The sequence below is a fragment of the Triturus cristatus genome, chromosome 9 (assembly GCF_964204655.1).
Source record: "Triturus cristatus chromosome 9, aTriCri1.1, whole genome shotgun sequence".
In the NCBI taxonomy this organism is placed as follows: domain Eukaryota; kingdom Metazoa; phylum Chordata; class Amphibia; order Caudata; family Salamandridae; genus Triturus; species Triturus cristatus.
This window is the reverse complement of record NC_140592.1, coordinates 229,079,918-229,096,773: the sequence shown is the minus strand read 5'-3', so window position 1 is coordinate 229,096,773 and position 16,856 is coordinate 229,079,918. Positions and strand designations below refer to the sequence as shown.

Here is a 16,856-nt window from a genome sequence, read left to right as displayed (position 1 = left end):
AATCACAGAACTAAAGCTCACTTTATTGTGTAGAGTTGAACTTGTTGTCTATTTCATGTCTATGTTATGTCCAACAATATAGTTAGTGTTGTTGAGTATGCTGTATTTTGTGTTGAACCAATTTTTGTGGTCTTTTGAAAAAACTCTTTTGCATGTTGCTTTGAAAAAAACAATGGGCATTTTTTTTAAAGAATAAGTGTTTTGAAAATACAATTTCTCAAATTGAATTGAAAAATAAAAATATTTTTTACTACCTGCTTGGGGGTAGGTGCGCCACCAAGGATTGCTGGCCACCAGTGCTCACTCCATAGCTCAGGGTCTCTCCCAACCAGCAACACCTCAGACTTGTTGGTGTTAAGCTGGAGACAGTTGGCAGTCATCCACTCTGCGACCACTGCAAGATCGCTCCGGAACTTAGGAGCATCTTGCATAGAGTTGTCAGAGAGTGCCACCACCAACTGTGTGTCGTCGGCGTAAGAGACAATAGTGAGCCCTCTACCACTGGCCAATGCTGCCAATGGTTAAACATATAGATTGAATAATATTGGACTCCGAGCTGAGGCCTGTGGCACACCTTGTCTGATAGACTGGACATGGGAGAGAAAAGGGGGGGGGGGGGGCTGTCACCTTGAACGTCCTTTCAGGGAGAAAGGATCTAAACCAATCCAAGACAAGGCCCACTATGCCGGCCTCCTCCAGACGATGTAATAGGATCTGGTGGGAGACCGTGTCAAACGCAGCACTGAGATCCAATAATATCAGTGCTGCGGTGCGCCCGGCGGAAGCCATTCTGAGAGGGGACTAGAACACCATTATTGTTCAAAAACTCTGTTAGCATAGAATTGATGTAAGCCTCAGTAATCTTGGATGCCCAAGGCAGAAGAGATATAGGGCGGAAGTTTTCTGGTTTAGCTGGGTCCAATGTGGGTTTTTTTAAGCAGAGGGACCACCCTTGCCTGCTTCCACATCTTAAGGACGACTGCCGTACAAATAGATGTATTAATCACCTGGCACAGAGGTGCCAGGAGTACAGGCAGAGATTTTATAAATTGGTCAGGCTTAAGTGGGTCAGCAGGAGAGCCAGATTTAACATAGCAAACGTAGCTCGTCCTGTCAAATTGGCGGAAAGGCCGCAAGAGTACCATTGGCAGGGGATTTATGTACAGAACTTAAGACACTTTGGAACCGGAGGGAAGGACATATAGATGTTTTCCACTTTTCTAACAAAGAATGTGGCAAGGTCCTCGCATTGCTGATCTGACGTGATCACAGGTGCAGTTGAGGTCTTCCTCGATTTAAGATCTTTAAGTATCAAGAAGATACTTTTGGCCGTATTGCTACTCGCCTTAATTTCATTTGCAAAGTAGGCTGCCTATTCTGATTGAATAGCCATGTGTTAACTCTTGATGGCGGACTGATGGCATCCCTTAGAGACCAGCTCATAGAGACCAGCTCATAATCCCGTCTCCAAACCCATTCCAGTTTTTTACATGCTTTGCGCATTGTAGCCAGCCGGTCATTGAACCAAGGGTTGGAGTTAGAATTCCAGCTCTTTGACAACTTCGCAGAAATAAGTGAGTCCAGTGACTGAGAGATCCATTCGCCTAGCGCTTTATAGGCTGCGTCCGGGTCAGCAGGCAGACTGGGGGTATTCAGAGAGAGAAGGGCATGGAACTGCCCCAGATTCGGTTTATGCCAGGGGCGCTTAAAAGAGGTCTTCTGAGCTACCTTTTGCAAAGGTTCTATTCCCGGGAGAGTCATGGAGATCAGATAGTGATCTGACCAGCACACTGGGACAGGAGTATTAACTGTAAGGGATGAGAGGTTAGAAAAGACCGGGTCCAGCAGATGGCCAGCGGAGTGGGTGGGACCTGAGACCAGTTGGATTAACTGACAAGCTGCAAGGTCTGCTGAAAAGCTACCCACTTCTGTGTCCATGTGGCTGTCTAAATGCAAATTCAGATTCCCAATAATGCTAAGGTTGGCCGCTCTCATAGCCCAGACACTGGCTACATCGATGAGTGCAGCCTTAAACTCCTTAGCCGGACCTGGTGGACGATCAACCAACAACCCGGACATGGTGTAGTTAGCGTTAAAGGAAATCCCAAAGCGTGCACATTCACACCCTGCCACGTTTTCTTTGACAAAGGTTCACGTATAACAAGATTTAAAAATGACTGCAATACCGCCTCCTCTAGACTCTCTATTTAGAGTCAAAATGCTATAGCCCTGGGGAAGCACTAAGCCTGGCTCAGCAACCATATCATCAGAGAGCCAGGTCTCTGTTAGAAAAAGAACATCAGGGGATTCATCCTGCACCAAGTCATATACGTCCAGGAAGTTTTTAGCTAAAGAGCGACAGTAGAGACTCAGAATTTTAATGATGGGCCTAGATGAAGGCGGGGAGGATGTGGTGGGGTTGTGGCCCAAGAATCAAAACCACAACCATTACAGCAAAACGGGCCCTTTCCGCCCAGTTTGTTGCAGTACCACATGGCGGCGGTGTTGTCCGTGAACACCTGCATTAGTCTTCCATTGATTGAGGGTAGAAAGGCTTTCAATGCCAGCCAAATCGCCCGGAGATCCAGTAGGCTGATGTGGAGTCTTGATTCCGCCAAAGACCAGAGGCCTCTGATCTCCACACCTCACGGATGGCCGCCTCATCCTAGGAGTGAGGCATCTGTCACCACTGTCGGGTCTGGTTGAGGAAGGGAAAAGGGTCTGCCGCTTACCAAATCACGGTTTGTTAACCACCACTGCAGATATTTTGCAGTTGCCTCTAAGATATGGACCATGCCGTAGAGATGACTCTGCGCCCACTGGACCTTCAGGTCCCACTGCAGAGCCCACATATGCCAGAGGGCATGTGTCACTAGCATCTGAGAAGGAGTTAGGTCTCACTTCAGCACTTTGATAGTGAACCTCATCGAGTGCAGGAGGTCTGCCCAGTCGGGAGGTGACTGCCTGCGGTGAGGCCGCCTTCAACAGCCAGTCACTGAGATAGGGAAAGACTGGTACCCCTGATCCCCACAGGAGAGCTGCCACTACCACCATTACCAAGGTGAACACCCGAGGGGCTCTGGTAAGGCCAAATAGGAGTACAGCAAACTGAAATTGCTCATGGTCCACCTTGAACTGCAGGTAATGTCTGTGAGCAGGCAGGACAGGAATGTGGAAATATGCGTCCTGCAAGTCCAACGCCACCATCCAGTCTACTGGGTCCAGGGCAGACAGGACTTCAGCGAGCGTGAGCTTTTTGAATTTCTCCTTTTTGAGGAAGAAATTGAGAGGGCACAGGTCTAGATCAGGACAAAGGCCTCTATCTTTTTTGGGCACCAGAAAGTAGCGGTCATAACAACCACAACCTACTTCTGGCATTAGGACCCTCTCTATGGCTCCCTTGGCCAAGACAGGTGCCACTTCCTGGTGGAGTAAGGATAGACGGTCGCAAGTGGGTGGAATAGTTGGAGAGGGTAGTCATGAAGAGCAGGGAGTAGCCCTTAAGGACATTCTGGAGAACCCAGCGGTCTGATGTTATGGACCTCCAGTGGTGCATGTGATGGCATATCCTGCCTCTCAGCGGTTGCCCATGATGGTTGGAGGGCAAACTAAACAGGCTGCGGATGCCAGGGGGGTGGTGGACTGGCCTGACCTCTAGCTGCCTGACACACAGGATCTGGGGGTACTGCCCCCTCAGCCATGCAGAGACTGGGGAGCTTGCGTGATGTGGTAGCTGGGCGGGTAAGGACATGGCTGGATGCCCTTTTTGTGACTACTAATGGAGCGAAAGGCAGACTGGGGCTGGCGGGGGCCCTTGGAAAGGCAAAAGAACCTGACCGCAGCTATGCTATCCTTGAAGCGCTCCTGCTCTTCGTCTGCTTTTTTTCGAAGAGACGGAAGCCATCAAAGGGCATGTCCATAAACGAGGCTTGGACACCCTCTGAAAAGCCAATCATTCTCTGCCAGGTGTAGCGCCGTAAGGCCACAGATGAAGAAACAGTTTTGCCTAGTGAGTCGGTCATATCCAGCCCACATCTAATCATGAACTTGGCTGCATCTCTCCCATCTGCAGTAGCTTGGAAGAGCATAGGCAGTGCCTCCTCTTGGACCATGGGTAGCACCTGTGCAATGGAATCCGACAGTGTATAGGAGTAACGGCCCAAAAGGCACGCAGTGTTCATGGACCGCAGTGCCAGGCTTATGGAAGAAAACATTTTCTTGTCTAAGGTGACTGGTCTCTTCGATGCTCTATCAGGTGGAGTGGTAGGGAATGAGTCGGGGTGTACGCGGGAAGTGAAGGCTTGGACCACCAAGCTTTCCTGGGTAGGGTGTTGCTTAGGGAAATTAGGGTCCCCTAGGGTGGGGCAATGGCGCGGCCATCGCAAGCAATTGTCCTGTTCATAGGAGCCCCTATGATGGGCTTGGACCAAGTCACAAGCAGGACATTCGTAAGGGCTTTATTAAAAGGTAGAGGCGGTACAGAGGGGATCACTTCCAGCTGAAGCACCTCTGTCAAGATGTTAGTTTTGACTGCCACTGAAGGCAGGCTAAGGTCCAGGACCTGGGCCACCCTTCTCACCAGGATGGGGACAACGCTGCTGGAAACTTCGATATCAGGACCAGAGTTGGGGAAGGTCGAGGTGGTAAAACTGGCGCCGATCTAGACCTATTCACAGATCCAAGGAGCCCAAATGGTGCAGGGGGCAGATCCACTGACGGGGAAACAGTAGGGGCCCCTTCTGAACCGGTGGGGCCCAAAGGCACTCCAGCGGCGACAGGCCACCCAAATATGAGGCACATGGCCACATTAAATTGGCAGAGTTGGGTGGGGGTCACTCTGACTCCCGGAACTCGGGGAGGTGCAAAACCGGCCCAGGCGCAGGCTCAACCGCAGAGCCAGTCCTTGAATGAGAATGCTCCCTTGTCTTGTTGAATGACTTCGACTGAAAGGGTGAAGTCGAAGACTTCCACGACTTCTTACTTTTCTTCTTTTTGTGGGACTTATCCAAATGCCCAGACGACTTTGGCGGTGATGAAGGGAAAATGGCTCTGCGACCGATCCCGGGATCTTCCTCTTGACCAGGATCGGGACCATTGGGGCGTCGCACGTCGAGCAGCAAGGAGCTTGAGGGACCGCTCCCAAGTGTTTGCATCATGGTTGCGCTTCAAGCACCAGAGGCAAACAAGATGTGGGTCCATCACCAACATCTGTTGGTGATAGGCACCTCAGGGCTTGAAGTCAACTTTCCTAGTGGACTTCCCATCCGCACCAGTAGAAAGATCTAACAAAAACTTCAACAAAAAGTCGACAAAAGGTCAGTCAAAAATTGACTGGTGGTAGCGCTCCGGATTTGTGCTGACTGGTGCTAAAAGAAAAGAACTGACGTCAGCACGCTGGTGAGGCACCTATATAGGCACCACACACGTCACTTCCGGCGTGGATGTTGCCACGCGGAGTCGAACGATGCCACCTACCGGCGCACAGGAGAATTGCTCAAGAAACATTTCCGAATCAGTCTGATGCCTGGGGATAATTCAAAGGTAAGGAATCTGCGGCTACAAGTCTCTATCAGATGAGAGATCTGTAATTGAGGATGGGTCTGAGGGAATTGTCCATTTTGGCAATAAGGAGAAGTACAGGGAGTACACTCCTTTTCCACAGTGTTGTGGCAGAACTGGCTCTATGGCACCTTTGGCAATTAGGGCCTGTATCTCCTCTTACAGGGGGCGCATATGGTCTGGGGACAGTTTGTGTCGGTGAGAACGGATTTTTGGTGGTGGTTGAATGAGTTTGCACTAGTACCCCTTCCATATAATGTCTAGAAACCAGCGATCTGAGGTGATTTCTGCCCAACAGGACAGAAATCCCTGCAACGTTCCCCCAAAAGGAGTTGTGTGATCAGAGGGAAGGGCTAGATCATGGGTACTCACAAACTTTCTCTCGGGGGCCAAATTTACAGTGTGGTTTGTGGCCGAGGGCTGCACCAGTGGGGGTGGGGTCAGAGGGGGAGGGGTGGGGCTAAAGCAAAACAAAATTGTGACCATGAGGTTGAACACAGGTCCCTGCAGCAGACGCCTTCGTCCACTGAGTGTCATGCCCCGTGGTCCTGCCCCCATGATGCTTCGAGTATTTAAGGAGCTTAGATGCACACGAACGCACTTAGCGTTCTTGCTCCTGGCCCCATTTCCGTCTTTTCCGCTTGTGTCTGACTTCCGTTTGCGAACTTCCTGTTCCTGCTAGCGTCCTCCGCGTAGTAGGAAGTTTTTGGCTCGCCGTTGATTCCAGTCTTTCCCGACCCTGGTGTTTTGCCCCGCAGTCTGCTCAGCCCTCATTGCTGAGCCGGATACAACCTTTGATCTCCCTGCTCCATCGGGAGAATATTTCTGAAGCTGGTCTCGGTGTTCCTCCCCGGGGTTCCATCAGCCGGGTGTTCCGCCTCGCTTCCGGCTTTATCCTCACTGCCGGGCAGGGCTCTTGCTGTACGCTCTGTATCCATCAAGAAGATGCGTGTGGCAGTATTATAGCCTCTTGCTCCCTCCCTATCTACTCCGTTCCTTTATCTTTTTCCCTCATTTTCCCTCACCTTGTGCTCCGTTCCGCATCCAGCTCTGTCCTCGCTGTTGGCGGGGCCCAGCCTGTGGACTCCACATCGGGCATAGCCTGGGTGCCCCGCATACTTACAAGAGTTTTCCCCGGTCTTCCCTGAGAAGATATTGTCCTGGTATTCCTCTGGGGATACTTGCGTGGACCACTGTGCAGTTAAGGCTCATTACTTCAGAATCACGGTAACAGCGCAGTGCGGTGCCCCTTTTTTGTTTATATATATATACTTGCTATGGTATGGTGACATCGAGGGGGGTACTTAGTTTTCGTTACTTCCTTGGCAGATTATTCCATTCACAGTTACAGAACATACACAGTTACCTAAGGTGGATTTATATCCTTTGTTCTCACAGTTCTCCAGTAGAATCGTTTATAACATATGGTTTAGAGCCTAGTGGAAACTCCTCTCTAATCTTGTGTTTTTCTATTGTACAGGACATCAGACATTGAACCTATTACGTTTACCCACTATACGCCTAGAAGTAACATAATCATGGTATGTGTGACAGGGGGTTTCACTTAGATAACTGGGTTGTAATGAGAATGAGAAAGCAAGAGATAACACAGTCTTTTTCTACAGCTGGATACTGCCTCAACTATCTCTGACGTGGAGCCATCAACCCTACCAGAGTTGTTCCCCGCCTTTCCTTGTTTTGTTTCCCTGTTTTCCCCTAGTGTGCCATCTGATACTCTAGAGTCTGATAGAGTAGGAAGGCCATAGGGGAAGGCTGAGGTATTCTCTCCAGGTTCCTGACGCTCCTGCGGAAAAATCTTGGCAGTCATAACACTGAGCCACCAGACCCGGCATACACACATCTCTCTCTCTCTCTCCCCTGTCTCCCTCCCTGTCTCCCTCCCTCTGTCTCCCTCCCTCCCTCTGTCACCCTCCGTCTCCCTCCCTGTCTCCCTCCCTCCCTCTGTCTCCCTCCCTCCACCTCCCTCCATTTCCCACCATTTCCCTCCCTCCGTTTCCCTCCCTACGTCTCTCTCTCTCTGTCTCTCTCCCTCCCTCTGTCTCCCTCCCTCTCCCCCTGTCTCTCCCCCTCTGTCTCTCTCCCTCTTTCTCCCTCCCTCTGTCTCCCTCCCTACCTCTGTCACCCTCCGTCTCCCTCTGTCACCCTCCGTCTCCCTCTGTCACCCTCCGTCTCCCTCCGCCTCCCTCCATTTCCCACCATTTCCTTCCCTCCGTTTCCCTCCCTCCGTCTCTCTCTCTCTGTCTCTCTCCCTCCCTCTATCTCCCTCCCTCTCCCCCTGTCTCTCCCCCTCTGTCTCTCTCCCTCCGTCTCTCTCCCTCCGTCTCCCTCCCTCCGTCTCCCTCCCTCCGTCCCTGTCTTTTTCCCTCCATCTCCCTCCCTCCGTCTCCCTCCCTCCGTCTCAATACATCTCCCTCCGTCTCCCTCCATCTCCCTCCCTCTGTCTCCCTCCCTCCGTCTCTCTCTCTCTGTCTCCCTCCATCTCTCCCTCCCTCTGTCTCCCTCCCTCTGTTTCTCTCCCCCTGTCTTCCTCTACCTCTCTCCCTGTCACCCTCCGTCTCCCTCCCTCTGTCTCCCTCCCTGTCTCCCTCCCTCTGTCACCCTCTCTGCCTCCCTTTCTGCCTCCCTCTCTCTGTCTCTCTCTGTCTCTCTCTGTCTCCCTTCCTCTGCCTCCCTCCCTCTCCCTCTGTCTCCCTCCCTCTGTCTCCCCCAGACTGCGCCTCTCTGTCTCCCTCTCTCTGTCACCCTCTGTCAACCTCTGTCTCCCTCCCTCTCCCTCTCTCCGTCATCTCACCTGTGTGTGTGTCAGCCCTCAGCCCGGGCTGAGACAGCTTCCCAGCGCGCACACACAGCCACACTAAGACAGCTTCCCAGCGCGCAGAAACACAGCCGCACCTGAGTACTTCACAGGTCTTTAAAAGACCATTTATATGTTAATAAAGCTTTGATGTATTTCACCTCTTAGGCCCCTGCATCTCCACTTTGACAATCACTGGAATCCTCCGGCCCCCACAGAGCAGAGTCCGGGCTGCTGCACCCGGCAGTGTTTGCTAACACTATGGTCCGCGGGCCTCCAGGGAAGGCTTGCCGGGCCGCTGGCGGCCCGCGGGCCGTACTATGAGTAACCGTGGGCTAGATGGTCACTGTTTGGGATTCAGGCAGCGCCTTTGGGGGCAATACCCTTTCCTCTGCCTTTGTAATTATTACCCCATATCCACCCCTTTAGTACCCCTGTGAAGGTGTATGCAGGATGGGCCTGGAGAAAGAGGTCTCTGTGGACGGGGGTCTTATTAGTGCAGCGGTATTGTTAGTGGCGAAAAGAGCCACGAGGAGTGGGAGCCTGCAAAGCTGCCACGAATTTGGTAGTTTTGGTATCCTTTTTAATTTACTTTAGCTTCTGATCAACCTAAGGGCTGAAAAGATGCGGACCATCAAAAGGGGGGTTCAAAAGGTTTTGCTCTACCTCTGGCTTGAAGCCGGACACTAGCAGCCATGCGTGCTGGCGTAATAGGATACTTGTATTTACCCCCCCCCCGTGCAGCTGTATGAGCAGCACCCACAGAACAGCAGATGTTGGTGTTGGAGATGATTTTGTCCTCTGCCACCAATTCCTGTCCTCTTAAACGATTCTGCTCTGGGAGATGCCAGACATGATCTGCCATCTGATCCCCAGTGCCCGATCGTACCTGGACAGCAAGCCTATCGAGCTTGTGGAGAACCCACAGGCAAGAGAGGAGAAGCAGGGGAAGGAAGAGAAGGGGAGGAAGGAGTGAAGGAGAGGAATGAGCAGGAGCCAGTGGATCAGTGGCTCTGCCGTGTCTCTTTGCCTTCTTGGATGTGGGTTCCACTAGAGAATTGATGGTCTCCTCAAAAGTAAATTTCCTTTTCTGAAGGGCGGATCCTTCAACATCTGCGAAGGCTTTGCCAGGATCCGACCAGTACCTGGCTGGATGTGGATAGACTTTTGCTTGGTGTCCAGGTGTTCTTGGAGCCGCTGCAGGATTGGTAGCTCGGAATCCTCCAAAGCAGTACAGGATGCAGCTGTAGAGGGCCTGGATGGAGCTGAATAGGGGAGCCGACCAGATGTGATCGAAGTCATTCTAGGCTAGGAGTGTTTCAAGTCTGCCTGCTTTGGATCAGTGTCTCTCTGCCCCGAATGCCACGATGCAGTGTGTTTCCACTCCGTAGGCTTCTGGGCCACACGTTTCAAATCAGAGGGTGGCAAAGTGCACATTTTCAGATCCGATGCCAAAATGGTGGTCGACGCTCAAGTAGTATCTTGGCGCTGTATGGTGTTTGGGTGCTAAGTCCGGCTCAGATGGTGTCAACCATGGCAAAGAGGCAGTCCTGGATCGGAGTCCTCAGGTATGGCACAGGAGCTGGAAGGATGTGCCTTTTTCTGGTGAGTAGAGGGAGCTATAGTACTCACTGCGACCTTCGGAGGACACTGGGCCAGCGGAGGTTCTTCTTCCTTGACGTCTGCTTCGGAATCAACATTTTGCAGTGGGGAAGCCGCCTCACCCCAACAGATAGGGTATCTGGGTGGTCAGCATCTAACTCCTCCCTCTCTCCAAAGAGGTCTAGAGTGTTATCATCTTCTCTTCTGTTCGCTTTCAATGCCAAGGTGATGTCGTGTGTACTTCAATTTCGAAGGGTCTTTTTGTTTCTAAAGGCCAAGCACGCCGAACAGGAGTCTTCACGATATTCGGGGGCAAACACAGATTTCACATTTCGAGGAGATCTGACCTCGGGTACTTGGTGTGGCAATTGGGACAGAATCGAAACAGAGTTCTTTCCATCAAGTGGACATTCTCCACCACTGCGATGGTCTTCAGAAGGTTGTTGACCGGTTTGAAATGAAAAGGCAAACGCGATTGTTAGTCTTCTGCACCGACGGGGAACGGATCCGAAGGCCCGGCGATAACAGCATGCGGCGTCGAACAAGATATCACATAAACACGTCTGAACCCGAAGGTGGACGAAAAACAATTTAACAATGGAGCCGATGCCCATACGCGTTACCACTAATAGGTGGAGTCATCAGGTCCTGTGACTCGAAAAGACTTTTAGAAGAAAAACAAGTTGTACACATCCGAGCCAAACACTAGATGGCAGCATTAAGCACAGCATGTGTACAGCTACAAATGCTACAAACATGTTTTTTCTTCTCTTCCTCCATTCTGGAGCTCCTAGCAAGCATCAATAAGAAACCACTCTCAAGTGTAATACACATCAAATATAAGATTGAAATGTTGTGTTTAGCAGGACATTCTCCATTCTTCAAAAGCGAAGAAATCCCATAGAGGCACTAGGTGCCACGTTATCAAGCAACTTGCACAGCGACCATCTTCCCCATGCTCAAAACCTCCTATTGTCTTATTCAGCATTCACTGGGCCACATGAGATCCCTGTTTTGGGCTGAATGGGTAGAGATGCTCCTCTACTGGCTAGAAATAGGCCATGAGTGTAGGGAGCATCCTTCTTCCTCAGTCCCATGGCCATATACAACTCAGTCACTAAGGCAGGTGCTGGCATCTTTTAGCTCTGTTGGCACAGGCAATCCTACCCTGAGGCAAATTCTCATTGAGGATCTCTCTAATGATCGAGAGTTGAAAGATGTAAAGATGTATTAGGCACCCAAAGCAATATAGTCTACACCTGAATGGAACAGGTGCAGAGAGCTGACTTTGCATGACTCACACTCCATAATTCTGGTCTCTTGCGACAATAACAAGCAGCAGAGGGAACGTAGAAAGACAGAGAAATACGATAGGGATTACACTGTTCTTTAAACCCATTTGGATTAAATGCGTAAGAGAAAACTGTTGAAAGTTCAGGTCCCTTTTAACAGTTTAATTCCATCTCTATTGATGAAAACATGAAGCTAAGGGGGGAGTAAGGCAGCAGATTCAGAGAATGGGCTAGGTTTATCTCTGGGAAAGAGGGTGCATGTGTTATTTATGTACACATTTCTGGTACTAAGTTGGCGCTTCCTCCCTCCCAACGACCCACCTGGGCCCCAAGACAGGAATAGGACATCCAGACACAACAGTTCTTAGTAAGGACAGGTGGATATATTTCATTTAAAAGATTTTTTTGTTTAACTTACACAGCAAAGGAAAAGTGATCCCAAAGATGAACACCATAACACCTCCAAAAAGGGAGATAATAAAATAACTGGATACCAATATTGCCAACACAAACATCATTGGGTACTGCTTCTTAAGTTTACGGATGAATTCTTTGTTATTTGACGTCCACACAAACCCCATAAACAGCGCTGTGACTACCAGGGTGCCAAGGATCATGTTCACGGGGTTCAAAAACCTACAAGAAAAGAAAAGATTTGTCTTAGTTATATTAACACTTGTATAACATACATTTCTGATTTAACTGTGCAAATTTACTGACAACAATCACATACATTTTAAGTATTCATAGGACTTGCAGTCCTTGTTGTGTATTGCATTGACCATTATATTAGCATAGGATTCTTTCAAAGGAATACTATCTTCAATATGTTATAGTCTTCCTGTGAACATCCATAAATATTTTGGAGTTAAGCTTTCTTAAATGAGTAGATGGAACTGATGTATGGAGTTGCACTGCTCTGTGGTAACCAAAGAGTACTGGCAACCTGATGTAAAACATCAATCTGGGTTCAAAATGCCATCCTGTATAATAAGAGCACTTACTTCTCTTGGTGGTTCGAGGTTGCCTTTTAAATGGAGGTAAGATGGGGCAGTTTGGGATTGGCTATATGGGAAAAGCGGGTGTTCTGAAATTGATGTGATGGGGAAGCACAGTCTATAATGGTTTTAAAGATTTGGACGATTATTTGTTGCTAATTCCCAACCCCATCACAAACATTGTGGCTGTATTCTGAATACGTTGGACACAGGAAGTTGATCATTAAGGTTGGTCATTGAGAAGGCTGCTTGGATCTACGTTATGGGATTAGTACTGTGGAAAGACATAATGAGGAGAAAATTCTGAATTAAAGAAAAGCGACCACTTTTCTAATTTTCCATACAGATCTTTGTGTGATTCTCATCCAGTAGCAACCAAGTATCTTCAAATTAAAGGAAAATTAAGAAATATCTTTTCACTCTGCCTAAATAACAGAATAGGAAGAGTGAGAGTGAATTTAATTAGGCAAATGACCTGGCAAACTGTAGCGCATCCTCTTTTGCCCTTACCCACACCAAAGATGTTCCTTTCTAATAAGGGAAGTAAATACTTCTATTGAAGCTTTAGTATTGAATAAAAGTAGACATCTTTATACTGTGGTGATTCCAATAAGGAGACAAAATGTGACTAGAAGGGACAACGTTGGGTGAAACAGATTCACAAACACTTACACCCTCATCATGAGTGACCAGGGAAATGGTTGGTACCCCCTCAACTCTGGAGTTACAGATAGTGCAAGTACAGATAACTTAGTTGTCAGTGGAAAATCAGTCCCATTATAAGTTGGACCCCCAAGGATCCACTAAAAAAATGCTAAATTACCCGGGGTGATCATAAATTCCCTGTCTGATTCCCCCATTAATTATTGTTTTCCCCAGTATTTTATCACTGGAGATTTAAGCTGGATGAAAGAAAAAAACTGCAGTGTGCAGTGGATTATTCCAATGGGGCTCTTAACTGTGGTTATCGACCCCATCAGAATTAAGTAACCACCTTGTAATGAGTTCCTATTGTTAAAAAGGGTCGGGATATGACTTTGAAGTTCTATATACAATGAGTTATTCTAATTGGGTCTATCCTTAAGAGGGGAACTTTTGATTTTATTATGAGTTGTAGGTCAACATTATCATACAGAAGTAGTGTGAAGTAAAACTTATTTTTTTACATAATTCCTGTCCACCTTATTGGAACAAACCACCTTTGCTAGTGTTATCACCCATTGACAGCACAACCTCTTTATCTCTAGTTTATTAAAACAGGCTGTCGCTACCACAGCATCCAGATAGTCACCATGGCAGAGATAATTGTGTGGAGATAGTCTCCCTAAACATTTTATCCATGTCCCCTTTCAACAAATTTGAAAATCAAGTATTGGCAAGCCAATAGGCCTCACCTTTGAAAGATGAGTGCTAACCTACTACGGTGGTTTGTGGAATTCAAGTAATGCAATACCAACCTTCATCACTGACACAGTAGAATAACAATCCACACTTGTAGGCCTATTGGCGCTAACATATGTTCACAATAAATAACTCAGGCCTACACAGTTTGTGATACATTTTCATAATAATCATCATTCTCTACCCCTAAGAAGGTCACAGGGGGTAACCCACACCAAAACCCTAACCTACTACGGTGATCTGTGACTGCCCGTGTTACAAAAGACATAACTACCAGCTTCACAGTGCAATAACAATCCCCCCGTAAAGGACCTTTTGCTTTTACATATGCTTTTAATAGTAAATAAACTTGCTTTATTTACGCTTTTGTCATAACTTTCCACAATAAACAAAATAGAACTATAGTCTTGATCAGTGGCTTGCCAGCATAACCAACTCAATCCTGCTGCGACAAGCATAAACTTTCCAATAAGTCAAAAGGGCAATACAAGCACTCTCTTTCCACAGAAGCACACAACTTCTGCACAATAAAAATCTGTACACAGAGGAATCAACATTTGGGCAGAGCCAAAGTTCCTCTCTCAGTAGTCATAAAATTACATACATGTACTAATTACGACTGGCAAAATAGTACACAACCCTTCCTAAACTGGCACATCAAGAATTATCAAAATGCAAATCTTCTACCTGTAGGGACTGCCACAAAAGCTAACCAACACCAAAACCTTTACCTACTATGGTTACCCGCAAGATTAACTGGAACAAAAAGCCAGTCCGCAAGCTTTAGCACAGTGTGATGACAATCCACCCTTTAGGGACTATTGCATTGTACATGTGCTTTACAGATTAAATTAGTCAGGACTAAACATATCAGGCGTATACCCTTGATCAAAGGCTTTTCACTATAACTCAATTCTGCTCTATTGAGCATAACTTTTCCCACAAGACAAAAACTGCAATGCAAGCAGAATATTTATTTCAGCTGAAACACATAACTTCTCTCCAATCAAAATCTATTCTCATTGCAACCACTAACAACATATGGGCGGAGTCACGGTCCCTCTCTGTAGTATTCCTGAAAGTTTTTCCTGGTGATTACATAAGGTCAGGCCAAGACAGACCAAAAATTATCAGCTTTTGCACCAATGGAGCTGGATCCCTTCTGGCGCATTGCTTTAGTTTTATTAAATACACTTTTCACTTATTTAGCCTCAGTAATAGTGGCATTGCTTCCCTGCACCATTAGTTAATCTAGCATGTTTTTTTTTTACCACCATGCATTTAACATTCTACTGAGTAAACTAGTGGCTGTCAGAACATGTATGTAGCATCTAAACATTAGTAAGTGCTGCCATTTTATTTTACTCCTTGGTTCCAGGTGAGGCTGAGAAGCTTCTAAACTCTCTGTCACTGTCCTATTATTTTTAATGCTCATCCAGTCGAGGTCACCATTAAATACTCTACAGAGGAGAGGAAAACGAATAGCATCTGATTACAATACTAGTGATTTTGTGGTTTACCGGCACTCACCTTTATTTTTTCTAGCACTGGGTTTTCTTTAGAATCATATCTTTTCCAAAACTGAATAGAAAGCAGTACACGCGCGAACAGCGGACTGCATAGAATTGTTGGTGTATGTCTTACATACATTGTTAGACACTAGAAGAATCTTGGCAGCTACACCTCTTGGAGTCTATGCTGCGGGATAACTTGGCAAGGAAAATGATCCTACAGATGGAAGTGGAACTAGGTGGCAGGTACAGAAATCAGGGATTTGTGACAGAATTCGGACTGTAAATCCAGGCAGACCGAAAGGAAGGACAGCTGATGACATGTATTTGCTTCAGAGGGGCCTCCCATGATTAGGGTAGATGTCTACTTACCTTGTTGTCAGAGGGAAGACTGCCAAGACCCCAGTCTTGCAGTCTGAAGGAAGGCTACCAAATGGTCTGAAAATAGATAGCGCCCGGCTCACAAAGGTAATCTGAGATGAAAGTCTAACTCTATGATTTTTGGTATTCGTAAAGGGCATTTACGAGTAGTAAAGATAGACTTTGTCTCAGTTAAACTTAAGTTTTGGTCTTAAGTTTAACTTTGACCAAAAGGACTGGTCTCAGTAAAACTTAAGACCAAGACTTATGTGAATCTGGCCCATAGAGTCTATCTATCCAGACTCACAACTGGTCATCCACGAATGAACCCCATGCATTATAAAGACTGTCGTGCATCTACCAGTCGGTATTGGCAACTTCTAAAAGACAAGCATTTGCAATGCAATAGGTCTCACATTTACGCGAGTTTAAGCTATTGACATTGTAAATGACAATGCCTTTTATGTATGTTTTAAAAAACAAAATTTAAATAAAAGGCATTGTCATTTACAATACCAATAGCTCAAATTCGCGTACATGCGAGACCTACTGCATTGTAAATGCTTGTTGGTTATATGTTACAACAGTGTTTTTCATTGCGATGCTGGAAGGGAGGGGGATATGTTGGGTTGAGCTTGCATTATTGGTCGTGTAAAGAATATTGAGGGTTCCTGTTGTAATTGGAACAGAATGCTTTGACCGTTCCGAGGTTGGCAGTGGCTACTATAGCCTCAGTGTTGTAAGACGGATTAAACTTACCTGCACCTTGTGTAGCGGTGTCGTCTTTTCAGACACCCCCGCTTTAAAGAATTAGGCAGCCGGGTGACAAAAGTCTCCTTTTTCTGCCATGTTTGCTGCCATGCAGGGCCTTCTGGAAGAACGGGTTGGCAGTGGAGAAACAGAAGGACTTTGCCCAAAAATAAAGATCAGGCACAGATCTTCCCTCCTCTGATTTTTGGTCTAAAGGTGGCAGATTCCAAGCATGATCCAAGCTGTCCAGCTCCAGGGACAAACCGCACACTGCTTCACTGCCACAAACAGGGCAAAGACAGGGTGTTTAGAATGCAGATACTTTCTGCATCAGTAGCTTCATCAGGGCTCTTACGTCAACCACAGCATCTCTTAACAACCGATTCACAAATCTCTGCAGGCCTGTTTTCCTGAGATGATGTGAGGCAGTATCACGTGATGGTTGCCAGGGAAGCTTGGAGCAGGTATTCACTGCAGGGTCGTTTACGTTTCATAGACAGCCCCAGAGTGTGTTCACCTCTGCCCGATGATGCTCTTGAGCACTGCTTCTGACACCACAAGGCTCCTG

The 16,856-nt window shown here is 47.5% G+C and overlaps 1 protein-coding gene across 2 annotated transcripts in view; it reads right to left on the bottom strand.

The window, feature by feature from the left end:
- The window catches only part of ARL6IP5 (ARF like GTPase 6 interacting protein 5), a 154,568-nt gene that overhangs the window by 23,893 nt on the left and 113,819 nt on the right, over nt 1–16,856 (bottom strand). For both annotated transcript variants that reach the window (XM_085624786.1, XM_085624787.1), the window contains exon 2: nt 11,687–11,904. In XM_085624786.1, the coding sequence (XP_085480912.1) occupies nt 11,687–11,904 (218 nt within the window). The remainder of the gene's footprint in view (nt 1–11,686; nt 11,905–16,856) is intronic.